The 27,335-nt window shown below is 43.3% G+C and overlaps 1 protein-coding gene across 3 annotated transcripts in view; it reads right to left on the reverse strand.

Annotated features, from left to right (window-relative positions):
* Positions 1 to 27,335, reverse strand: part of PRKG1 (protein kinase cGMP-dependent 1) — a 393,227-nt gene that overhangs the window by 234,091 nt on the left and 131,801 nt on the right. For all 3 annotated transcript variants that reach the window (XM_085228931.1, XM_085228932.1, XM_085228934.1), the window contains exon 3: positions 13,700 to 13,813. In XM_085228931.1, coding sequence (XP_085085057.1) covers positions 13,700 to 13,813 — 114 coding nt within the window. The remainder of the gene's footprint in view (positions 1 to 13,699; positions 13,814 to 27,335) is intronic.

Raw genomic sequence — 27,335 nt, forward strand, 5'->3', positions numbered from 1 at the left:
ATTTGTATATTTGGATAACTATATTTTAGAAAGAGAAAACAAGTTGGCCACTGTATGTGCACAGTGAAACCAACCTGAAATACCTTTCTGTTCATTTTATTTCATGGAACATATTTAATTAAATAACTTAGTTTGGAAGGATACTCCGTGAGTCCCTGCTTCAGCACCCTCAGAGCAACTAAAAGACATCTTAGTATCCCTAAGGATGGAGAACCCATCCCATATGTGCACACAGGACAGTCACTAGCAGGGAAGACACAAGGGCCAAGACACAGACCTGGAGCACATTTCCTCATTAAAAAGCTATTATGTAGCCATATTTAATTAAAAATAAATTATAACAACTTGCTATGATTTACTCATTTGAAACTGGCATAGTAATCACACCAATAAATGTTACAGCATAGGATCCTGGCATACTTATAAAATAATTTTATGGAAATGGTGGATTAATTAGTATGTTTACTCATTAAGAAATTCTGGTCTACAATCTGATGATTTAATGTGTTTTAAATATACTTCATTCATGCAATGTAATAATTGGGTGTGTTATGTTTTGAATTATGAAAACAAATTTGCTTCTGTGGAGCTGTTTCAAGCAGCTATTCAAAACAAGCACAGAAATCAGTGAAAACAGCAATTAGTAACTAAACTTAATGAGAAACGTGGTTTTAACCAAATATGTTGGATATTCTTCTCTGCAAGCCTGTTGGACTGCAGTTCCTTCCGCAGTATCTCAGGGCACTTCTGTTACTAAGAAATGTTCAAAGATCAGCATGTGTAAATGAAAGTTTAAAGACCAGAATAAAATCTTTCCTTGCGAAATGAAAATGTTGACTCAAAAATCAGAAAGTGCTCAGAACACTGAGACATCCATTTAATACGGACAGAACTTTCAGGCAGGTGGGGGTTGTGATTGGAAGAGAAAAAATGCGTGGCCTTACCTTACAGCCCATACACATTCAGGTACATAGACACGTGTAGACATACACGTATCAACAAATAAAACTGCACAAATCACAACAGGATGTAACCAGCTCAAAGCACACATATTGCAGGCAGAAAGAGTGATGTGAGCAGAAGCCTGCAGCAAGCTCCCAACCTCTTCCACTGCCTGCCCACACAGCCTCACCACGTATTTAGATATACTTTCCCCCCTACGCACATCTCTGCTGTTTACAATGGCAACTTCACACAGGTTTGGAAACTCTAGTAAGAAGAAATGATGAAAAATGCTGCTGTTGAAAAACAGGCACAAACCAAAATGCACTCAGCAATTATCCTGAAATGATTAACTGCAAACACACTGCGAGCAGCTTTGGATGCCACTCAGAATAGGTTCCAAGAAAACAACTCATGAATGATGAGCAAGACGTTTGCAATGCAACTTTGCCTACAGCAAAAAAATTGCACCCTTACTACCCAGGCACTCTAAAAGTGTCCAGAATGAAACTTGGTAGCATATAAATATAAGAAGGAAACACGAATGTACCCTGAAACCCCTTGCTTGGTGTTGCAGATCAGAATTATAGTACAGGTACAGATCTGGGCAGAGAGAGTAAATCCAGACCTGTTTTTTTCCCAGCTTGGGGTATCTTTGCTATTCCAAAGCATGTGCACCTCAGAATATGAAATTAGTGGTGTTGGTAGCAAGCTGTAGTCACTACTGTACTTTTGCTAAACTAAAGGCAGTGTTATTCATGAGTACAAATGTCTGGTAGCCCCTTGGATGCAGAAGGTTGAGTACAGCAGTGCTTTCAAATAACAGGAAAACAAATTACTACTTTACTTCATCATTATCATAAAAGTTAATGGACTTGGAGTAGGAGGGAATATAGCCCAAGATGTGGTCTTAATGGTCACGTTAGCCTTTAAGTAGTCACAGCCTGCACAGTGGTTAATAAAGGTTAATGTCTCTACTGCTGGAGAAATACTACACAGATCTTGATCAATCCTTGTTCAAAAATAAGTTGTAGAAGCTGCAAAATAACTCCACATTAAAACAAAATCTATCTAACTAGAGGTTTTCTAGACAGGCTGTTCTCCTCACAAGGGTTCAGGGAGGCTGACTCTTCATCTCCCTATCCGTGTCCAAGATGCCAAACTCAAAACGTTCGGGAATGCTGAGCAAGGCAAGCACTGCCTTGTAAGCAGCCCCATTCTGGATGGACAAGGTCAGCATGTAGAGAGGGTCAGAGATCCCAGGGCTAGTGCTGCCCAGTGCTAAAGTGCTGGGGACTCCAGGACTAGGGACAGAAGGACATTGAGCAGAGCCTTAGTTTTGCCCAAAGGTGAGCTTCAAACACAGAAAAATGTAATGATCTTCTCCACTCAGCCAGAAGTAATACTAGAAAAGGATGTTAGGAAGTGTATATGGATCCATAGTGTTTGTATTCCTTACCTTACTCAGTAAAATAACAGCTGCCTGTGTTTTACTTAACTCATTAACCAAAGCCAGGGTTGCCAAATGTCTGCAGAAAAGCACTACTCCACAGCCCCAGGTGCTTCAGTTCAGAAGGGCTCACCCAGCTCCGTGTCAGATTTTGGTTTGGAGTGCACTGGAGGGCTGCAGTGCTGCTTTACAAGCAGACTTACTATAGTAACTATCTGACATTTACATTGCTCCACTTTGAAAGGTGCTGGGTTCAGACTGTGTGCTATTCACCTATACAAGTCCATTGCAGTGAATTAACTAACACGCAGAAAAAAGAAGCAAGTGGAATGGAATATTTCTTCCCACAAGGACTCATTTCCCAACTGACTTCCATTCCTATGCCGCCCAAGGATAAACTGAGACTAGGGAACGAAGCTGGTAACACTATCAGACTAAAAGCAAATAAGGACTATTTTAAAACCCATTTTCATAACATTATCATTCATCTTTCGGCACCCAGCACACACACAGAGAAAAGACTACATTTCCAAAATAAGCTGGAAAAATAAGAGCCCTTCCTCCAAAGCTCCCACCTCCCAAACCATCTCAGGGCTGGGGGACAGGCAGGCTGTAACCCACCAGGGTTCCTTGAAAAGCATCAGCATTTTTGGCTGCTTTCACTCCTTTATTAACCAAATATTTCCAAAAAATGCTTTGGAAAGAAAAACCTCACATATCCCACATAGGTGCTGGCGTGAGGTGTGCTGCAAACCCATTGCGTATCTTCAAACCTTTTTGGCCAAGCCCAGCATAACTCAAACCCATTCCTGGCACATTCATTTGCAGTACAGAATCACTCTAAATTTATTAATAGAGAATAATGATATGGCCAAAAAATTACTCAGGGTATAATCTTAAGTCCTGTGAAGTGAAAGAAAATCTTACAGGCTTTAATGGATTTGGGGCCCTAATCCTTTCACTGATTTATCCACCCTGTTGGCATGGTGCAGAGCTGAATCAGATCCATCGGTTTTACCCTTGGATCCTTCCTGCCTTCAGACTGCACATCCATACGACAACTTTAGGATGTTCAGAAAAACTTTCAACCATTTCACAGGATTCAAAATGGAAAGAGGAAGCCATGGCCATACTCCACGATCTCAGAAGCACTTACAAAATAATTACAGATGAGTAGATTTGCGCTCAGTAGGGTTGGAAGGTCGAATGGGCTTAGTAACACTCAGTACTAACACAGGGAGGATGGGACAGATATTTTCTAGATGCTGACGTCCAAGTCTTTAGAGCATGTATTTTAACATCAAGAGAAAAAGCAGACACAGGTTTAATTGATACAAAGCTTAGCTTTATATGTATTTTGTACACGCCCCAGTTAGGGATATCTGTTGGGACAGTGAGGCCAGTGAGAGAAAATAATGCTTTCACCCATGTCTTTCCATGCTGTTCTTGAGAGCTAGCAAGAACAAATGGCACGTGACCTCAATAACCTCACTGATTGCACTTGATGCGCTGATGTACCTTTTATTTGCCCAAAACAGAGGAAATAATATCCCACCAATGAAGCAGGAGGTGAATGACAGCTCTTGAACCATCCTCATCTTCCTCTATTACAAAAGGAAGGATGACAAATTCCTTTCAAACCATGCCAACACCCACTGTAGCAGCAGCCAAACCCAACAGCTCGGCTTATTTACCACTGCTTCGCAGCGCACAGCTGTTAGCACGTCTTTTTAGGCATTACAGTGTTTGCCAAGCAACAATTAAAAATGGGACAATGCTTGAGTAAATATCATAAACCTTCTGTAATTAAATCAAAGCAGTCAAATATCTGCACAGTGCCGAATGGCAGAAAATTCCCAGATGAAGCTTGAAGTACAATAGCATTTGACTCTTCTAAAATATTCAGGTTCAAAATGCTTCATTTTTAAGTCATTTTTTAGAAGCCTCCATTTAACAGGCTGCATACATTTCCCTGTAATCAATCTATGGAATATCAAACACTATCAGACAGGTGTAATCATCTTATTGCGATCCGACTGGATTACACAGTATTACTAGCAACATTTGCTAACGCTTTAGTATTGACAGCTTCCAGGAGATGATAGTAGCAGATTAAAACCTCCTTAAATGGGCGGATTAAAAGAAAGTAACCTTAATGAGAGATTAAAAACTCTTTCTCTTGTCATCACAACGATGACAGCAGCTAATGAAGGATCTGGATCAGTCATTAACTAAATTGTGATGGGAAACATGGTGGAGTTACCATCCCTGGAGGTGCTCAAGAAACGTGGAGATGTGGCATTGAGGGGCATGGCTTAGAGGGCAGGTGGGGATTGGCTGACATCTGGATTTAGTGATTTTAGAGGTCTTTTCCAATCTTAATGATTCTATGGTTCTGTGATTCCATGGCACAACTGTACTGGACAGGTTTCCTAGCACCCACCACCCTGGTCATGTTTACCAGCTCAGGAACTGCCAACAGGCTGAAGCAAGAATGCTGTAAAAGCCATGGAGTCTTACTTGAACACTATAATACAGAATAAAGAGGATCTGTGCACTTTTGCCTTCTTCCCACTGCTACCCAGAGCAGCGTTGGCCGAGTTCCTTCTCTCCCACACTCCCCATTCCCACGCACTGCCCCCAGCCCCTGCCAGTAACTGTTTATGCAGCTGCATTGAAAAGTTAGGTTAACTTTTTATAGTGAGGTTAAAAATAGCCTAAGACTTTTTTGGGGTTCTTTTTTTCTGCATGTGTGGAGGGAGGCTTAGCCTGGATTAATTCTCCACACAGCTCCCTGGACGTTTGAATACCAGGAGCTGTCACCAGTTCTGGGAGGCTGGATGCCAACAATAGCTCCATTCTCAAGGGGTGGTGCAGCCCTGGGGAAGGGCACGTTGGACATCTCCATCCTTCAGGGCACCACATCAGATATATCCAGCTTCCTGCGTGGTACTGAGCAGACTGGACAGCCAGGGCTGCTTGTCATGGAGGGTGATGCGGAAAGCACGTGGTCACAGGACTGCATTCCCTCCTTCCAGCAGAATTTTTAATACAGGAGCACCAGCCTCCGAGCGTGCTGCCAGCAGCGTCACAAATGACAGTGACTGCAGTCCTAATCGACCAGTGCCTGCGTCATCAAGAAGAGGGAAAAGCAATAACATCCCCTTTACGATGCCCTTAAAAGCAGAGCGAATGGTTTGTAGCGGCGCGCCGCTGTCCTCCAAGCCAGCAGTTATGACGTGCTGCAAACAGGGCACTAAATTACTGCTGTGCCAGCTGCTCAGAGGCAGGGCTGAGAGGAAACTTTCAGAGATCAATCACTGGAGCATCCATATCCCTTTAAAGCACCTTCAGGTCCCAACACATCACCTGCTCTCAGCACTGGGCCCTTCTCTGGGTGTCTGGGGATGCACTCCGTGAGCCCAGGGATGAGTAGACAACCTTCTTTCTTCCTGACAATGGAAATAACACACTATTTGCATCACAGTTCCATCTCCTGGCCTCAAACCTTCACCAAGCACTTTCAAATGCTCATAGCTTGTGAACTTGGAAGGGCAAGGCTTTGCAAATCACTCAGGAGGAGGAAATATGTAGATCAGGGGCTGTTGTCCCAGTGTTTCTTATGGGAGGCTATAGCAAATGAAATGCTCCCATTCTGATTACATTTAGAGAGAAGATGCAATCCGCACAGTGTAATGAGTTTTAGGACCTTCAATACTGAGAATGCGCTTGGTTGCTTTCTTAATTAAAAAATTTATCTGCCATTTTGATGATTTATTGGGTATCCAAGCGCTTTTAAGCGCTTGGCACTTAAATAATATTAAATCCATCTTTGCCAGAAAACCTTTGGAGCGGATAAGAGCAAGTAAATTACAGCCATCTTTGCAGCATGACAAACTGAAGTCGATACTGGTCACTAAAAAATGCATCTAAGGTATCATAGCATATGGGAACCTTTTTTTCCTCAGCTTAGCCCAGTTGCCACTAGTAAATGGATTTATGATTAGATGATAGGGATAACAGAAAATTCAAGTGTTTTGTCAGTGGGTATATGCAGATGATAAAGGACAGCAAATCTGACAAGACAATACGCAGACCTGAAAAATACAGCAGCATTTTTCAGATCCTATTGAGATCTGGTTTTCTTCAGGAACTATAACTATCAAATTGACACATCAGCACAGTAATACATCAGGATACAGGAGCGCAGGAGATGAAGGCATGCTGATGCACAACTCTGGTTGCCCCAAACAGCTCCTTCTCAACTTAAAGGATTTTCCCAACACTTGGGCTAAAATGTCCCACTTCCAACATTCATGAAATGGAAATGCTGAACAGCTCAGCAATACAAGAGCAAAGGCAAAAGAACCGAGAATAAAGAAAGTGCTGGACATTAAGTAACGCCCAAAGTTCTGTATTCACACAGGCTGTCAGCAAACATCTCCAGCTCCCTTTGGCTTGTGATCAGCCCTGATAGCCCACGTGGGAGGTGAAGCTCTCACACTCCATGTTGCATCTGTGTGCTGAGAAACTTTTCCAGGACCTTCATGCCTGCAGAATGCTGGCAGGGCCATCATGGAGAGGTCTGCTTGAAAAGCCAGTCTTGGTGCTGGTTGTGTCTCTGCTTTAGGGACTGCTTCCTCCTGAAAGGAGGGAGAGAAAAGATTTGCAGCTGTTCATACTTGGTCCTTAATGCTCGTTCAAGAACTCCGTTTTATGTGGCCTGAGTACCCTGGAGCAGCTTGGGAACTCAGCAAGAAGTGTGCTGCTAGCTTGGCCAATTGTTCTGGGAGATGCTGAGAAGTTGGGCTCTACTGTCAGCAGCCAAAATGAGCATGATTATGTGCAGGAGGCCTCAAGAGTTCCTGAAGGTAAGTTAGCAATCACTGACGGTGACCAGCAACAAAAACCCACAAGCAAAGCCAACACCGTAGTATGTAGACATGTTTCCTCTCATCTCTATTTTTTTTTTTTAATGCATTAAATATAAGTGCAACCGCTACGCAGTGCAGCACATGGCATTCCCATCTGCTCCATCAACATCTCTTACTCAGGAAACACATGGGTAGCGAAGACGAGAGAGCTGCTCGCTTTCAGAAGAGCCACCTCCTTCCCACCAGAAACTCAGGGCAGGCTCGCCAGCCACAACAAACCCCACAAACCCTCCTGCTTTCCCACAGAAGCTCCTGCCCACCTCCTGCCTCTCCCCGTTCTCAGCTCCCAGATTTCCACTCCTTGCAGGTGCCCAGAGGCATGACAGGAAGATGCATTCCTCCCTTACAACACTGCTCTGAAGTGCCTGCCTGACTGTGCTCTGCCACAGCTAAAAAGAAACTCAAAAATCAGAAAAAAATAATTAGCACTAAATTTGAGGGCATTTCAGAGAAGAATACTTGCAGTTTCAGTGCTTGCACACATTTCTGCATTGCCAAGTCTACATTTTGACTAAGCAGGAGTCATCATAAAACCACACGAAACTACAATCGGTGCTGACCTGTCAACAAAAGCACTTTGGGAATGTTTTATGTGCTCTTTAAAGGCCTGTAGAGATCTATCGATGACCCTTAGCCATGGAGAGAATAAATCTTGTGCTGGTGATATGCTGTATGCTAATCCTGCACTGCCATGGGCAGGGGAAGGGTTTTGGCACAGGGTCAAAGCACCTTGGGACAGGATCCAAGACATGGAGCACAAGGAGGGCAAGGAAAGTGACCTTCCTCCTGCAAAACAGCTTTCCAGGGGTGTGAAAGTAGGCTCCAAGTTCATCTCAAGCTCACAGCTCATGGACACGATGTATGCAACTGGAGATCTTTCTCTTGCTGCTATTTCAAATCAGAAATCCTACTGAAGCTGAAGACTTTACCTTAAGTCCTTCAGGTGCAAATATAGAAGGCTAAGGAAGGGAGAAAGAGCTCGTAATTTAGAAGATACCAAAACAGAGCAGATGCAGTGACTCAAGACTTGAACTCAAGTCTTTCAATACTTTAAGAGTAAAAACATCCTTCCAATGCACTTCCAATGAACGATGGTAATATAATAATTATTTGTTTCTTTTTTTTTAGTTTTTTTGTTGTTGTTGTTGTTGTTTTAGAGAAAACTGAGAAGTCTGGATGGTTTGGCACTGTTCTACGCTAATACTGAATTCTCTGTTTATAATAATTCCCTTGCTGCTATAAATGAGAGCATTACATGTGAAGGTGCTACTGCTTGGTTGAAAACAACAGTAGTTGCAGTGACATTTATGGATAATTAGGTATTTAGGCTTATTCCCATGATTGGGAGATCTTGTTTTAAGATCACTTCACTGGGAATTTGCCAAAAGTGATGGATTTCCAGTGTAGGGAATAACTTCTCCAGTACAGAAAGGTAAACTCAAATCTCTAAAATTTATCTACTAAATGTAGCTTTTAAAAGTCTGTTTCCACAGACATAAGGAAAGGTAGCATGGCATAATTTCATGTTACCAAGCATCTTCTAAAGTGGTTTTAAAGAAAAGAAAAGGCTTGCTTTGGTTCTGAATCACAAATTGTTCCTTTCTGTGTCTTAGTACCAAACAGCTCATTCTTCTGCAATTAGTGCCAGGAAATAGTCTGGAGTAAGAAACTTTTATGTGGTGGTGCATCCAAACCAGACCCTTTGCAGTCTCTTGTGTTTCAGTTTGAGGAAAGGCCGTGTGTAGCTGAGCCCGTAAATTAATATAAGCTGCAAATACCATTATTGCATGCCCTTGTTTATCAAACTCTGCTCAAAGCAAAGGCTTGCTATCATCACTGAAGTTCAGCGCTCCCATTTATCAGAACTGCTCTAGCCTGATTTCATGCATCAGTAACGTTTTTGGAGACACGAATTACAGGGCGATGGAAAAGAAGCTTTTGTAAAGTAATTATTTTACTTTAGTCTACTTTAGCTACTTCTCCAAGGACTGCATGTAGAAAGTCATAGTGCTCTTCAAGAATCCTCCTGGTCTGGCTCACTGTGCAAACCTTTAGCTCACCAGCTATACCATAAAACTAGCATTCTGGTTTTCTTTATGCCCCGTATTTCAAATGTAGCTGCAATGATTTTACAACTCCCATTTCTGAGAGTGAATCCTAACTGCTTTCTAACAGCTTGTCCACAGCCTAAAAGTAGGTAAAGAAAAAGGAGTTACAGAAAAGGAGGAAACAGACTAAAACCTAAAACAAACTAACAAGGAGAAACCCACAGGGCCACTCAGTGCTCTGTAGCACAGCAGAGCAGGCAGCACCAGCACCCACATCTGTCCCTTCACCCAGGCTGCAGCTGCCCCACATGCAGGCACTGAAATAAGCACCGTGCTCATTTATCAATGGAGCAAATACAGTGGGAAAGACAAAGCATTTTTTCAGAGAATCAAATAAAATGCTGCCAGAGCTTGCAACCTCCCATTTAAATAAGTAATTTTTTATTTCAGCCTCGTGATTCTTAGGAGTTGGATAAACAGGGCTTTGCCTTTCCTCAGACCTTCTAGGTTAAAAAGGCTGAAATAGGGAGAAAAGAAGAACAAATGGAACTTTACAAGGGTTGGGTTAGAGTGTTTAAGTCAGAAAAAGATACAAACTTTCCTTCTGTTTTACTATGAGAGGCAGAGACTGAAATGTAAGAAATAATCTATTTCTTAGACTGGTCTGTCGGCTGTCTGGACTGTTATTCAGTGATGAAAGCTGGAGTTGAAGAGATCTTCCAATGGATAGTGCTTCCTCAAACTCCCCAGGTGACGAGGATCAAACCTTCCTGCCCCAAAATCCTGAAATAATAATCCACTATGTGCATAGTTTGGAGGGGGGAAAAAAGCCTCCTACCTTAGGAGTTTGCTACTGAGCAGGATGGCTGGGGGAGAGCCAGGGTACATAGGCACAGATCTGTCCCCCGTCCCATCCCACATCATGTGAAATGCCCCATCCCACTGCTGAAAACACAGATTTTAAGACACAATTGTGTCTTAACAACTTATATGTTAAGACACAATCTGCTTTCTCGAAGAGGTGCCAGTAGCAATTTGAGATATGTAAGTAAAAAGGCATATTTAGAGAATACTTCTCTGCCAGAGTACTCGACACGTCATTTTCACCTAAGTTATCCATAATCACGTGTAGGATTCCCTTTTCCTTATTCTAATGCATTGAATGAAATGATCAGTTGGCGCCAGGGAGGAGAGACCCTGACTCTGCTCTACATTACAAGTAGCCTCAAGGTAAGGCAATATGCTGGTGAATGGGATTTAGATTCCCTTACACAGAGAAGTGATTTGTGAACATTTCAGAAAGCTCTGACAGTGCTTCAGACCGAGCACTTTCCAGCAGAAAAATAAATTCTCCCTATAGTATCTGGAAGTGTAAAGCAGAAGCTTCGGATGAGAGGAAGCCCTTGGTACTCAGCAGCGTGGGTCCCCTCAGATCCCTTCTTGCTTTCATCTAAGACTGCAATAGCACTACAAAAATACCACAATAATTTTCCTAGTCAAGCTTTCAAAAGACCTGTGCTGCCTCACGAAAGAGGTTATAAGGAACCAGAAGGAGCCAGTTCAAAATAATTAAACCTTAAAGTCTTCTCAAGCACTGTCAAAAGGCAAAGGACCTTCCGTAGCGACTGATCCCTTGAAACTACAAGCTCCATGGAGTGCATGGCAGCTGAGGAGCTGTGATAGGCTGCTGAGTAATGGCAGTGAAAACTTGGTTATCCACTAGCACACACACACGTGAGCTAGAACAGGAGACAGAGTGCACTCTCAAGGCACAGAGTTACAGCCTGAAGGCACCGCTGGGCTCCCACCACCACCACGCATCCTTCGCTCGGTCTTTGTGCAACTTCATTTTTTAGAAGAAATATGTAGCATTCCTGTAATGAAGTAGTGGCAGGCACATGAGAGAGCACTTCTGACACTGGAGGTAATAGAAATCCATCTCCTGAAAATTGGGAAGGCCTGACAGAAAGCGTTTCTGCAGAACGATGGCCCCTGACGTACCTCCCCACCTCCCCCTCCCAGCATCGCTGCTGACTGGGTGTCTGCTCTCATTACAATCATCAATTGTTCATTTCTCCCGAAATAAACCTCGGAATGATCAAAGTTATCATCAGACCTAATGCAATATTTGCCAGTGTTTGCCCTTCTAAAGATTTATGACATTTATTTACCGTTTAGCCAAAAGAACAAACAGATGCCTGAAGCTGGTTATTAGCAGCATTGACAGCAATTTAAGTCAATAATGCCCTAAATTGATCCATATGCCTCAGAGACCTGGCTCTGCTCAAATAGGTCCAGCTGAAACAGTTCCCAAAAAACGAGCTGTGACCTTGCTCACCACTATACCTTAAAGGACATAAAGTCAATTACAACCACAACTGCAACTTACTTTGTAGTAGAGAGAAACCACCTAAAAGTTACATTAAAAAGGAGACTGCAAACCCAAACAGGTGCAGAATTCTCCTAATTTTACAGTGCCAATGGGAGAGGAACTGAGTAGAACAACAGACACAACCACCTCCTTCCTGAAGGAAGATCTCTGAGGATGTTAGATTACTGACTCTGGTAGAACCAACAGTGGTTGGCAACCCTGCCCATGGCAGGACGCTGGAACTAGATGATCTCTAAGGTCTCTTCCAACCCAAACCATTCTATGACTCTATGGACTGGTAGTAAAATGAACTGGTAGTAAAATCTCCATGTAATACATCAGTTGCAAGACTAGTTGCAAATGGACACAGCAGAAAACCCAGTGCGACTGCGCAAGGTGATGCAGTACTTGTGCTGACAGAGCACTGTGCCCTCCCCAGCCTCCTGTCACTGTATGATCTCCATCACCAATCCTCTGGACCTTACACTGGATGCAAACACAGGTGACACGGCTGCAAGGAGAATGGACCCACGAGGCAGGAAGCCAGGATGGATCAGCAGCTGCTTCCCACCCACACCCATGGTGCAGTGCTTCCCACATGCATTTGGGGCAGCACGGCACAGGGAGCATTCCAACACGCTGCACAAAGCAATCCCGAGGGCTCTGAGGCCAGGGCTATGCCCTGAGGCTTAGTCTGACCTGAGTGCTATGAGCATTTGTTCCATCATTTGGGATTATGGATTGCTCCGAAGCACAAACTGCGCTGCCAACGATGTCACCATGGGTTAGCCAAAGATTTATTTGCAATAAACAGTACTTGCAAAAAGGCAAGGTTTAAGCAGGCAAGAGTGCGTCAGTCTGCCTCTTTAGGATTATGGAGAACAGCATGTTCTTCCCAAAACATCTAGTTATCCGTGCTCATTTTGAGGCTTCTGTCCATTGCTCCTCTTTCTTCTCTCTCTTTTTAGGCAAAAATTAGATATTTTTGAAAGACTCTCTTCTAAACAGGGACTCACATACCTCACTATTTTCATACTACTTTTTTTTGTCTCTGTATTACTTTCATGATCTATCCCATCTGTGCCCTAACTCTTCTCCTACAGCACCTTTAAGTCACAGAACTATACTTCATCCCTTATAAAACCTCTCCGCTAAAGACTTCATCTTATCCTCAAGATCAAGAACTCTCAAATAAGTATAATCTGTATTTAAATGAAAACATGTGTACAGTATACATAATAATATAATTTCCCTCCATCTATTGTGCAACCCAAGATGTTGTGCAAACAAAACATTACAGATTACAGGAGAAGAGCCAAAGACTTAGTGCAGAGGATCAGTGCCATCCAGTTTTCTTCCAGTTCTGCTGGCTTAGTCAGTTTAGGTGGAACACGATGTCTCATTCTGCAAAAAAAACCTGGCCTTTCTTCCAAAGTTTCCCTTGAATATTTATGGAGCAAGGTGCTGGGAAACCCTTCCCCCATCTGGCCAGTTGGTGTCCATCCACAGGGCTTGAAATAAGAGCGTAAAAGGTGGAGGATAGGAATGCAGGAACAGGTCTAAAAAGACAGCCACGTTTCTTGGGTAATTACACAAGATCCATGATCAAGTGGTATGAAAGCTCCTATCCTATACCTTGTCCTGATCCTTACTGTAGGCATCACTGTCATGCAGAAAACTATAGACATATGGTAGCATTAACCATTGCATTAATATAGGAGGTGCCCTGTGAGAACAAACCTTAGTGAAAGAACCCAGTGAAGCATTTCGTTTCTATCTTCCTCCTGCTCACAATTCCTAAATTCAACAATAAAATCCGTACAACAGAGAGTTTAATTAATTAGGCAAGCTCAGCATCTAACAGAGGCTGCAACTCCAAAGGGAAGACAAGGAGAAACCTGCTTCCCAAGGAAATCCTAAGCCATTCAACAGCGAAGTTCAGAAATGATCTTACTTTTGACAGTTGCTGTTCGAGTGCAGTTGTAGAGGATGGCCAACTCCCCAAACACCTTGCCTGGTCCCATGGTGCACAGCTTCACTCCTTCTTTCGTCACTTCAACCTTTCCATCTGCATGGAGGGAAACGGAAAAAAAAAAAAAAAAAGGCTATTTAAAAGGGGAAAATTTCCTTCAGACAAAGCAAACATTATGAAGAGAGCGTGTAACCTTAGAAAAGCTTTGCATTAAAAGCCTTGCATACTTTCAGTGCTTCAGTTTTCTTAGAGGAGCATCTGTCAGGAAATAGTAGCATACTAAGCTCATTGTCAACTTTGCTTCATGTATTATACTTCAGGTGAAATTTTCTTCGTTTCTTCTTTAATTAAAAAGGAAAAAGGTTTAGGTCTGTAACACCACAGATGAAAACCATGGAGCAATTTTGCTCATTTTCACCAAGCAACTAATCCCCGAGCACGCTCATCCGTGAATAACACAGCTATTACCAAAAGGAAAATTAGTTTGACCCATGGTTGTTATTTAATTCACATCCTACAGAACCTTTTGTTTGTGAGCATTTCACCCTAGGACAGCAACTCTGTTCTGTCTGCTTGCCAACCCTGCGAAGAGGAGACATGCGAGGGGGATTTAAAAGCAAAAGGTGAATGGAAAGAAAGCAGCTCAGGACCAGCTTGTGGTTTGTTTGATCCAGAACCACCTGTATTTATATGTTGGACACCAAACATGGCCTAGAACGCTTCAAAAACACACAAACATCAGCAAAGAGAAGGTGGTACCTCACTTCCAGCTCACAAAGCCATTTTCAGACAAAAGGAAAAGAAATCTGAGCAGTAGGACACAAATAATACCACTACTCAAAAGCATTCTGAGATCTGCCCCATTGCTGGAAACGTTGCTCCCAAAGCAAGCCATGTGGATCATCCACTTCGGGTCAAAAGCATATATTCCCCCATGCAACATTTATTTTCCTAAAAAGTCTGATTTATAAAAAACACATTGTTTGCTCACTCTGGTGCATAAGTCAACACTTCCTCACAAATGGACAATCCCTTAGGGCAGAGAGGAAGAGGAGACAAAAATCCTGCAGAGCAGTGATGAAGGCTGGGAAGGATTGCCCTGGGACCAGAAAGAGCTGCTGGCAGTAAGACACAGAAGCGTCATCCCAGCCTCCATCGGCACACAGCCTGCTTCCCACATCATGCCCACACATGATGTGGGATCATATCAGACTTTGAGAATCGAGATGAAGGCAAAAATACTGCCCACAATGTTTGAATGCAGTCTTTATGGTCCTTCACAGCATCAACCATTTCTCTTGGTACACGAAAAGCATAATGGTGATGAAATTGAAAAACTAACTTTATAAGTATGGAGACTTCTCACCAAAATATTTGGATACAATCAAGAATACGTATGACAATGTCCTACAAAATTAAAGCTAAAGCAAACTAGTTTTACTTACAGAAGAAAGGATCAAAAAAGCTGAAGTTATTTGGCTTGCAAATGGTTATCCTATCTTTGAGTTTCAAGGCACAGCTACAGAGCTGAGCAGAAAACCAGAGATGCTCAAATTCCATGTTGTTTCAGTCTCATGACTAACTCAAAAAGAGAAAGATCACAGTTCATGTTTCCTATTCCCCAGAGGTGGTTAGGGTTTGGTTTTCCGCAAAAAAAAAACAAAAACCAATAAGACTTTCTTTTGATGAATTCCATAAGGATCTTCTACATGAGAGCTGCTCAATTTCGGAGGCATTCAACAATAAACACCAAAACTTTGCTGATTTAAGAAACAAGGATTTACATGCTCATTTAACATGTGCCTTCAGGCTAGTTTTATTCCTCATAAGAAGGAATTTTTTAAGCAATTGAAAGGCGAAAGCGTTGGACCTTTGACACGCCTGCAAGTGAACATGGCTGCCTCTCCTTCGGTATGCTACAGGACAAATGTGCTGCCTAATTACAATTGATTGCACCAGAGCAAGTGTCCCATTCTCCTGCTGTGCAATAAAGCAATCTGGAACATGAAGCACCTGACAGTAAACCCAACAGAGCATGAGCCAAAGTCACCTCCCTTGAAAACACAGGGTCTGACAGCCCTAAAGAGAAGGGATTTCATCCCTTTGCTGTTCCTAGCTGGCAGGCTATGCAGGGCAGCTTCCATGCAGGGGATAAATTGCTTGCTTTGATACATTAACCAGATGCAGAAGCCAAAAGAAATGCAAAGCAATACAGATAATTTCATGGAAATTAACAGAAATGTGCACCTTCCTTTGACATCTCCGGAAGGCAAATACTGAATATAATACAGGTGATACTCATGGCAAGAAGAAACCATCCAAAAATGCCATGCTTCTGCCAAAGCATTGAGTGCTACTGAATTCAGTATTGATATTTCATTTACAGCATAGCTGCCTTTGCAGCCTGCATTCAAACCATATGTTTTTCTATCAGCTGTAAGAAAGTATCCAATATCGATGGAGGACACACAGGTATTTCTAATGTAGACAGAACATAAAGTAAAATAAAAGTTTCACGTCTTCACTACTTGCCCAGAGTAAAGGCTGGCAGCTGCATTTTTGGTGACTAAACCCTGGGCTTCCCCCAAATTCCTATTCCTCCATATTCCCATGAGGTCAAAACACGCACCTCAAACAGTGCCCCCAATTTGGGTTTCTCACAAGCGTGACATGGGACCAGCATGAGGACAGCTCCAGAGCCACCCACCTGCTCCCAGCAGAAAGCTGCCAAGAAGTCAGACAAATTAGGAATAGTTCAAAACACTGTGCTTCCAGCAGATGCTCCGACGTCCCAGCTGCACAGGAGGCTCCCAGCTTCTTTTTCAGCCTTCTTTTTCCACCCGTGGGCAAAACCAATCGCTCAAGCATCCCAAAATCCCACACACTCCCCTGTGCAACGATAAGCAGAGCTCCCAGGCTGCTCTGTTTTGATGAAGACATGTGGTTCTTCATCACGTTGAGTCCATCCAATAAAACACTAAATAGCACCTCTGTCTCAATTGCATCCATGCTGCAACAAATCGAACTACAAGGCAAACTGCACTGATGTGACTCTCTCAGTTAGTAAGGTTATTTTTAATCCTAATAATTAAATGGTCATTTTCTCCTTCCGGGTGCAGAGAAAAAGAGATTAACATGACTTGAAGAATTTGTCAGCCTGAATGTAATTCATATAATGGGCAAACTTCTTGTGCTGCTCTCTCCATCTATATTGCTGCTTCTTTCTTTCTCCTCCTGGGCAATAAAGGAGTCATTCGAAAAGACCAATGCTTTCCTTTACTTTCAGTTGCGTGTCTTACCAATGCTTTTGAGACATGGATGGGACTCAATAGTTTTATCATTTTTCAAGTGATTGGTGTCAGTTTAGATCCTGGGCTGTAAAAAACCCTAAACAAACAGGCAAAACTCCTGGTAGGGCTCTGATTTTTTCCTGCAGTTCCAAACAAGGATTACAAACAAACACAGCATATTGCAGAAATCGGGAAAATAACACAGCTAGTCTCAGCATGAGCTCAGCAACAGGCACATGGGCAGCAGGATACAGATTTGGGCACTAAATGATTAAAAAAGAAAAAAAAAAGCAGGATGTAGAGGGAATTCCCACTTGACGCTGTGCAGAATTCGTGAGTGGCTCCTCACTGCTTTGTTGCATCCACACTGGACCATACCCTTATTTATTGGATGTTCTTCAAGCTCTGCTCTGAAGGCAGAGCAGTAATTATTGCTAGTTGGTTTTCTTTAGAAACTATCACTGTGGATCTGCAGATTTTCCTGAACACCAATGAACGTATTTCAAATGCCAAGCCAGCGATGAGGCAGGAGTTATTGTGTTATATAGCAACGTTTCCCACTTTGAAGTGCCCAACAGGCAAGAATCAATTTAGAATTTAATTTACTTCAGCAATACCTGCGAAGAAAATGATACATTCACAGGTGGGGGAAAGAGGAGGAATGAAAGACAAGAGGTTAAAATCACGACCAAATGGAAGACAAGGGGCTAGAGCCCCATCAAATGTAAGAGAAGGGGCTAAAGCCACCACCTGTCACCATCCAGACCCCGAGCAGCACCCCGGCCGCTGCAAGCACTGGTATGCTTCTTCTTTTAGTCAAATTTGGGTAAGTTTTGCAGGAGAACTACAATAGGTAGAGAGAGAAGACAACAAAAAGCACATTTTACTAAATTTGAAGTCATGTTCCCAAACATGGCAACAATGCAAGTTGTTGTGACAATGTTTTGAATATGGAGAAAAAATGGAGTTATTTTTTAGATGCCTCCTTGGAAAAGATTAAACAACTTTGGATGACTTTTTCCAGAACTATTTCATTTTAAGCTGGCATCTGCAACAGCAGATGCTGTTGCAAAGTTCAACCTCTGAGATCTGCAAGTGCTGTATCCTAAACGATACGCAATTGATTTTCAGTGTTTGCTGTTAAGAAAAGGGCTGGGGGCAAAGAATTAATATGTGACATCTCAGAAGACCAGAGAAGCATATAGCAGCAATATCCCTTGGTTTTAAATCCAGACCTACTCCAGAGGAAGGATGAGAGAAGCTGAGAGGAGCTAGGGAAAGCTGCAAACCCAAGATGAGAGGAAGGCACGACAGCAAAGCCAAGCACCAAAAAGTCAAAGCAGCCCCAGCAAAGCACAGCTGCACAAGAGATGCTAGTAATTTGAATTATAGGGGTGACACGACAGGTTCATGGCAGAACCTGGAGGACCCAGCCCACGTAAAGATGCACATCCTCAAATACCACTCAGAATAATTACAAATGTATATTGGTGAGACGTGCATCCTTCTCTTACCAAGCTTAAATCCCAAGATCCTCACTGTTGGGATTCATTCTTTCAGGGTGTGGATAGGTCTCCTCAAGAATCCCTTCTGTCCTCAGTATCTTTTGTCCCTGAATTATTTCTGACAGTTTTAGACTAAAGGTGTGCATGTGCAGTTTCACAGCTTGCATAGGCAAGCACTGCATAATGAATTTGTTTGCAATGAAACTGTGAGACTGTTTTAAAATCTACCGAAATGCAGAAAAAAGCTGCTAGAGAAGCCTCTCCTAAAGAGGGAGAAATTACGAGGAACGAGGAGACAGAAAATGAAAACATGAAGGTGAAGTCAAATCAAACGTACAACATCCTGTGCAGCCCCGAGCCCTGGTTTGCAAGCCATGGGCTCTGTACTCCTACATGGAGCTGACCTGCTGCTTTTGGAAGCCGAATGTGAAATAAAGTCAACCAAAGAGAACAGATGAGCTGCATGCTTATCGCTAGGTGAAATACTGAACACTTTTCAGGGAACACTGGGCTTGTTTGCTTTTCTAATTCGACTCAGCCTTATCTCGATAAAAAATATGTTTCAATCTCAAGAACAAACAAACCCAACCTCAGCAACAAACAAACCAACAACCTCAAACACAGACTGCATTCCCCAAAGCAGGCGGCTCTGTGCAGGTGCTGCTGCCTTGCCAAACTCACGGCTTGGCTCCTGACTTGGCATTGCCACCACGATGCCCACGAGCACAAGTCACCTCATTTTGGCACTCCAGGCCTGCTGTGAGCACAACCCGTGGTGCACCCACACACTCGCGTGTACCGTGAGCAGGGCTTTGCTGGAACAAGGCTGAACTGTGAAAGCAAACACGGTCAGTCAGTTATTGCCCTGGCTGTGGGAAAGCTGTGCAGCATGAGGGCACACCAACCAGCTCACCCTGAGACCCCAGCGCTTTGCATCAGCATACCCAGAGATCCTTTTGGATACAAGGATGCTTCAGGATTTTGACACAAAAGCACACTGCAAAGTTTGCTGCTGAATGCCCTGAATGTTTTGTTCACCTGCCTCAGGCAGCTGCGGGATTAGTCTGAGTTTATTTCCTAGCTACAACACTCTCCAGAGCTCTGGCTTTCATTTCCTGGCTTTTCAAAATATTTTGGAAGTATTTCAAAATGTCATCCAAAAAAAAAAAAAAAAAAAAAAAGTCCCAGGTATAAACCTATAAAATGCTGGAACTAACCGGTCAATTTTAATTTCTTCTTTTAATTAAAATGAAAACTCCATTTAGTATGTGCTGTGATAAGTGATAGTGGGACATGCAATCATTGCAATCTCTTATTAAACACAACAGAGCAAAACCAATGGCTGAGATCCTTTGAATGGCAAAAGCATGCCCCCCTCCCTCCCTTTCTGCCCACGATAAACACGTGCTCAAAACACAACAATGAGAGAACAGATACACCAAAAACACTAAGAGGCACTTCACACAGAAGTTGGAAATTACAAAAAATAAGAAAAGGCAAAAAGTTATAAACATTTCTTATTTCTTACCCTTTATTATTGTGGGACCAACTTTTTAGGTGGCCTGATAGCGATAGGACAAGGGGGAATGGCTTTAAACTAAAAGAGGGGAGATTTAGGTTAGAGGGAAATCTTTTGCTCAGAGAGTGATCAGGTGCTGGCACCAATTGCACAGAGAGCTGTGGGTGCCCTGTTCCTGGAGGTGCCCAAGGCCAGGCTGGATGAAGTCCTGTGCAGCCTGGTCTGGTGGCTCTCAACCCTGCACATCCCATGGCAGTGGGATTGGAGCCAGATGAAATTTAAGGTCCCCTTCAACCTGAGCTGTTCTGTGATTCTACGCTTATAAATATGTTGTCTATCCACATGTAAGTACTTAGTGAATATGGCTTGGAACACACAATGCCAAACACATACAGCTCTAAATGGAAATCAGACTTTGCAAAATACAAATTGCTCAAGAAAAATCTTGGATGAGAAGGTTTTCCAGCCTCTGATCCTGGCCACGGTCCCAAAAGAGACATCATGGGACTAAACCAAAGGCACCAGGCTTCACAGGAGCAGGACACCAGATGGGCAGGCTATGTCCCTTGCTCAGCTCTGCCCTCAGAGCTAGAGAAGCAAGCACTGTCCCCAGACTGGAAGTGCTCTGGCCTGGCAGAGATATATCCACAGCTGCTCTCTTTGGAAATGTGGCCTCATCACACACAGTGCTCAGAAGCCAAGGTTACCTACGTACAAGAGCAGCTTTCAAGCTCCCAAAGCAGCACTCCTCACTCGTCCTTGCTGTCTTATTTTCCTTGTTCTTATGGTATCTAAACACCTGGGGCAAGATTAAACCATGCAGGCTACTGGTTTGGGAACTGGGTGGAAGCTCAGGCTTCATCCTGTGCTAACAGCTCAGCAACTTCTCCCATACCCAACCATTTTTTCCAAAACAGGTAATTTTCCATGAAACCAAAACACCACGAGAAGCACCGCTGGATTCTCAAGCACCTCCAGAACAAACTGAAGCACGTCAACCAGACCTTAAAAGCATTGTATGTGAAGGAAGGACAGTTTGCAACATTTTCTGTGTGGGAGAACAGAGAAAATAGCATCAGTAGCTCAACATAAATCCTATGAAAAAATGTCAAGCGTGACAAAAACCATTCAAAACAATCAAGACATGAACAAAGAGTACAAAAAAGTGTCAAGAGCAACCAAACTGCTGACTCCTCAGGGATTCTCTCATATGAGGATGATCCAGATTTCAAAATAAACTAGTGCAGATAGTGTACCTAACAACCTCCATTTGTTGCTCTTGTACTGCTCAGCGCTGCCCCAGATCCCATCTCCCTGCATACTATAACATAACTCCCAGAGCTACCTGCTCTTCGGCTGATGCAAGCAATTGCCTTCTCCTGGTTCCTGATGCTGGAATAGAAACAAGGGGCTGTTGTGGAGCACAATAAGGAGTCAGAAATTCGGAAGAAATCTGTGGTCTGTGAGCTCTAGTAGGCCACTGGGTTTTAAGAATAAAAAGTAGGAAGTGAGAGAAACTGAGTATGTAACTCAGCCTCCTCCTTCCTCCTTTCCTCGTGCAGAGCTGTGTATTTGCCTTACTTGCTTCTCAGGGAAGCAAAGAAAAGCACTCTGCTAAGGGAACTCCTGAACGCTGCAAAAATGCACAAACAGTTTGTAGGCTCAGGCAAGAGCAGGATGCAGGGCCAAAAAGGCACTTTCCATACACTGAAACTGGAGCATAGGCACCAGATCGCTTTGTTAAGTGGGGCCTCCATAGACATATGCAGCCTCATTTTTTCCAAATTAAGACTGAAATTAGCTAAGACTTAGACTTTTCTTAAATGCACTGTAAGCAACTGGAAATCATCTGTTCCGTTTGATTTTTACCAGCCCTGTTCTTCATCCTCATTTTGCTCTAGAAAGATCCAACACTCCAAAGCCACACCAGTATGAAAAACGTGCACCAACTGAGCACAGAAGTGCAAAATGCAGCTTTGCTGAACCACGCCAAGGAAGAGGAAGAAGTATGCATATAGAAAACTATGCTGCACTTTGGAAGAGAAAGCTTAGGGTAAGGGCAAGAAGCGTTTCTGGAAACGGATATCCAAAAAGATGTAGATGGGGCTAAAGGGCAAACACTATGACCATGGCTCTTCTCCTCCATGGGCAGACAGCCAAAAGGGCTTGAAAATGCTCAGAGATGTTCTGTACAATGCTTGAAATGCTGAGGTGGGAATGCTGATTCTCGTGAGGCTTGCTGGGCGATCGCTGTGAGGCAAAAAGATTGCTTTGTGCTACGAGCTCTTGTTTAAAATCAAAGGTGACAAATGGGAAAATTACCAGATGAGAAACACCTTGCGGTATAGACAGACATGATTTCTGAGTCAAATGTATTTGAAAAGTCTCTTCTGGAGAGAGAAGCAAATTGAGTTTTAATTAGTTTTGCATACATAAAGTATACACTGAACTTCAAGTGGCGAGCTTGGGTTCACAGCTGCGACCTGCACTACTCCAGGTTAATCCAAAGGCTGTTCTTTAAGAATCTGAAATGCAGGCTTTTATTAGATGTTACTTCATGTTTGCAAATCAGCATGTTGTCTCAGCTCGATCAAATGTGATTTATTACTGCCTGTAGACATCAGAGAGAGGCCAGAACCACTGCACCGACATTAACTCGCCAGGTAATATAGACTGGCAAATCCCATTTTGCTTCTGCCTTCTGTCACCAGCCTCTTGGCAGTGGGAAGGGAAAAAAAATCTAATGCTGCTGTTCCTGGGCATGCAATCTCAGAAAACACAGCGGACAGGTCTGATGAGCTGCCCACAGACAATTTTTCAGCTCACGGTCAGCAGCTTTACCTTACATGGGGCGATGAAACAAGTTTTCCTTAGAAGCCAGTTCAGGCATTCCCATCCAAATGGCAAGGTCCATACTTGATAAGCATAAGGGACAAACATTAAAACCGAATGGATCATGGGCTAATGCATAGGCCAACAGAATCAGAGCAGTTTTGGTTTGGCAGGGTTGGCATGTTTGGAATCACTTCCACGTGGCAAACACTTGCCTTCGTGCCCACGTCCCATGGGAGCACCCCGCAGATGCTGATGGATATTGAACCATGCCACAACTCAAACCTTCCTGCTGAACTTGGGCAATCCACATCTCTTTCACTGCTGGGACTTATCAGCTTTTTTTCTGTTCATATTTACTTCTTCCTGCCCAAAAGCTTCCTGGCTCCCAAGTACATGCATTCTGTGCCCCACCATCACACTATCATCCCCTATTTCACCGAAAACCAAAGCATACATAAGTGCTGGGAGCTCAAGTGAAGACATACAACAGTGTAAATCAGAGAAATTCACATCAGGTTGAAGTCAGAGGCTGAAGACTGAAAGTGCAGAAGCATTAAGAAACAAGATGCACTAAATTGATGGTTATGGTTATGGAAGGTTATGGACAAGGGATTCAGAAAAGAAGAAACAGAGCCACCCACAAATCTCATTTTCTTTGTATTTTGGCTCTGCACAGGGAGATGAGAGAAGGAGGAGAAAAAATCCAGAGAGGATCCCACCATGCAGACCGTGCTCTGCAGGATGTCATTTACTCTTATTCACAGGAACATCAGTGTATGTTCAAGGACTAACTCCCACTTATTTCCCAAGAGGATCTATCAATTTCCCCCTTTCTGAGCAGTCTGAATAAAGCCTTTTCTCCGAGTGGTTGCCTTCCTCCTGCAACACATAATTGCTCTGATGCTTCTCCAAGTTTTTAATAACAAGTATATCGTGTTATATCGAACACCAGTGTTTGGAAAACTGCCTTGAACAGAGTCAGAAATGCAGAGGATGATTGTGAGTTTCTGCAGTGTGTTGTATTTGTCATCAATATGGTATAAACCAGCTCACAGAGAAGCATACTCCAGATTCACCTGTATGAGGATCCTCAGCTGTGCTTCTTAAAATCACAACTACATTTATTTTGCTCTGGATGGGTAAGATCTCTCCTTTCAGTGATCCTATGATTGAAAGGATCCTCCTCCAACTTAATTTCCCCTTTTGAAAGAGAAGACAATTCAGCAAAGGATTTGTATCCTCTGCCTCCCAAAGCCAGGGGAGCTTCTATGCTCCAGAAGCATGGCATGTATTGCTTGAAAGCATTGCTCGGTTTAGCATCCTCCACGCATGAAAAACAGAGCAAAAGTGAATGCCATCACCATTTGTGATGACCAATGAGACCGTGCCCCAGCAGAGCACGTTGAGATTTCCTTCCATGGATGAAGAGTCCTCTAGTTTAGCACAGGATGGGGAAAAAAACCTCCAATGTCAAAAGCCTAGGATGCTTTCAAGTCGTAGCAGCTGACCAGGAAAGAATAATGGCATTCAGATAAGATGTCAATTTTAGGCAGCAAATGTAAAATAAGTGTACTTCTACCTGTACCAAATTACTCAAAATGAGCAGATCAGTGGCTGTGGCTACCGCAGTGTGAGAGAGAGATTTCTGAGGTCTACCATGAGAAAACCATAATGATGGCTCAGCACCAGTGCAGCATACAAGCCTAAACAGCCCCTAAATCGCACTCATCAGCTGCAAATAAAGACTGAATGACTGCCAACCGAAGTGCAAGGAGGTGGCTCATTGTATTGCCAGCTCAGCCATGAGGTCTGAAAGCGAGTAAGTGATGTCACACTGAGCCACTAATAAGGAGAGAGCTGGCTGACAAAAGCAGAACCATTCTCAGTTACTCCTCAAGAGTTCCCTCCTGCCTTCCCCTCTGCCAACATCAATAGGGTCAGGAAATCTGCGGCACGAGCAGTTCAAAGATTTCAGAGGAACTGACACCTTTAAAGCTATTTCATCTCACCTTTGAGGCTCCCAGGCTGTGTGTGACCCAGCTGTGCTGGGAGCGAGCTGAAGGCCCATCCTGGATGGTGCTGGCTGCATGCCTCCTGCTTCAGGAGCTGGTTGTGTTGTTAATTCTTGGCTTGGAATCCGCCACTGGGATTAGGATTACTGAAAGGGTTGCCTGGAGAAGGCTCTTGCAAAGTGCAGATGCCTTCTTCTCCCCCAGTGGAGGAGCAGACATTAATTATGTTGCATAGTGGTCACTGTTGGCCACCTAGCCATCCTCTGCCAGCACTGTGCTTGCCTCTCGCTGGCATTTTCCTATCTGTGTAGAATCAACTGAGGGAGGTACCCCAGAACCAGGCAGGAGCAGTCTTTTGAGTTGTTTTCACAAATCTCAGCAAATACAGAGAAGTAAGGATTTCCCAAACAGAAGCAGAGTTACAAGAGTAGGGCTCACCATTTCCAGCATTATCTAAATCTCAAATGACCACGTACAGCAGAACACTTCCTGGCTTCAGTCACTGGGTGATCCTGAAGCAGGCTAACACCGGAGCAAATATTACTTCAGATACCTTGAGAAGACAGGATCATACAGACGAATAAAAGCAGAATACAGAAATGTGTGCAGATGGTCCTCCGAGCGCGCATCTCAGAATAAGGTGTACAAACCTCAAGTACGTCCCCAAGAAACATCAGTCCAAGCACTCTGGCATGTTAATAGCCATCTAATAGCTTAGATGGACACACTTTAAGAGCAGCTTTTTAGCATCCGCTGCTTTGTTGGGCGGCAGAGATGTGCTTGCTGTGTTTTACGAACTGGTTTTATTTGCCAATGTAGGAAGAAAGGAAAGGGAAAGAGAAGGCAATAGTTCATTGGCAAGCCTGCAGGAACTGCTACATCCAGAGAGCACATTCATCTATTCCTGCTGTCATACACCGTCAGCCAAACCGAGGCAGGATGCATTCTGGTGGCTCACCTGTGCAACCCTGCAGCTGTGAAAGCAAAACGTGGACTGCTGAATTAGCACTGCCACCAACTAATCCATCAGCTCCTGGTCCACATGCACAGCCAAAGTAGAGCGGAGCCATGCCCAGAGTGGTGTACTCCTGATTAACAGAAAGTAAGATACAAACCACACACACACACAGTAAGCACACAGGGGATGTGGATCCCTGCAGCTCAGAGGGGAGAAATGAATACTCCTTTCCATCTTCCTCATTTGTTTACTTTCTCGTCACAAAGAAATGCATCTTCCTGTCTTCTCACTTTTGCAGAAGCAAAATTTGGGAGGCAGAAGGGATAGAAGCAATTTCACCATGAGCTGTTGGATCCTTTTGCTCCCTGGGGAGATCTGAGGCCACTTTATTTAATTGGCTCTGTGCTCCATTTTGCATTTTAAGTGTTTGACGCACCTGGAGCATCACAGGGGTCAAACTGGAAAAGAGCAGGGATGGGCAGCAAATCACAATAGGTCCAGGGATGTGGGCGCTGGGATCCAACATAACCCAATATAAATTCTAATGCTAATCTGCACTCCTGTTCAGATAGGTAACTTCGAACAACTACAACTGCTTCACACTGCAGTTACCTTTTCTCACTCAAAAAGCATTGGTTTATTCCATATGACAAATCCCAGGCCTTCCTTTCTAGGTTAAAAACGTGCTAGCCCTAACGCTTTAAGCATTCCTTATAAGCTTGCATGCATTTCAGTGTTCTTACTTACCTTCTCCTTATTTGGACAGTTGCATTTATCAGCAGTTTGGAAAACAATAATGTAATAGAGGCATTGCTTTGTGCTTAGTTTTCATGCACCTCTATCTCTCAGAGGGGGAAGAGGAGAAGCCTGCCCTTATTGCACAGCCGACAGGACTTCACCATCAATGGTATTTATTCTGTGCAATCACTAATACCCATTAATAGCAATGCATTTACATCAAATTCAATTTAAGAGTAGAGTGGCCAAAAGCTACAAGAGAAAAAAGCAATGCAATACAAGCTGCTCCAAAGGTTTAACGATAAACTTGAGTTTGCACTAATATTTTAAAACTGTTGTGTACCCAAGAGTGGAAAGATTGCAATAGAAATCTTTCCCGTTTGCACTTTTTTAGGACAATCTGGCAGTGAAAGGAAGTCATGCAGGATTTACTGTTCTTACTTCACCCTCTTACCTCCCTGACATGCTTACAGCAGATGTACTGCACTGCCATTCAGAAGCTCATTAAAACTCCCGCAGAAAACAAGAGCTGTGAACTCACGACCAGCATCAGGAACGTGTAACCCAGTGATAGTAAAAAATCAGAAATGCTTTCAGATCAGTAAGAACAGCTTGCAGCGTAGTTTGTTCTACCTCTCTGGAAGCTTAGCTCTTGATCACAGAGCTGCTCAGCAAGTATCTTTTGGTATAAACCCATTTACGTGTCAACCCATTTAGGAGCAAATTAGTCATTTTCTATCTTGTATGGTGCTGAATACATA

This window comes from Meleagris gallopavo, chromosome 8 (assembly GCF_905368555.1).
Source record: "Meleagris gallopavo chromosome 8, MGAL_WU_HG_1.1, whole genome shotgun sequence".
Lineage (NCBI taxonomy): Eukaryota > Metazoa > Chordata > Aves > Galliformes > Phasianidae > Meleagris > Meleagris gallopavo.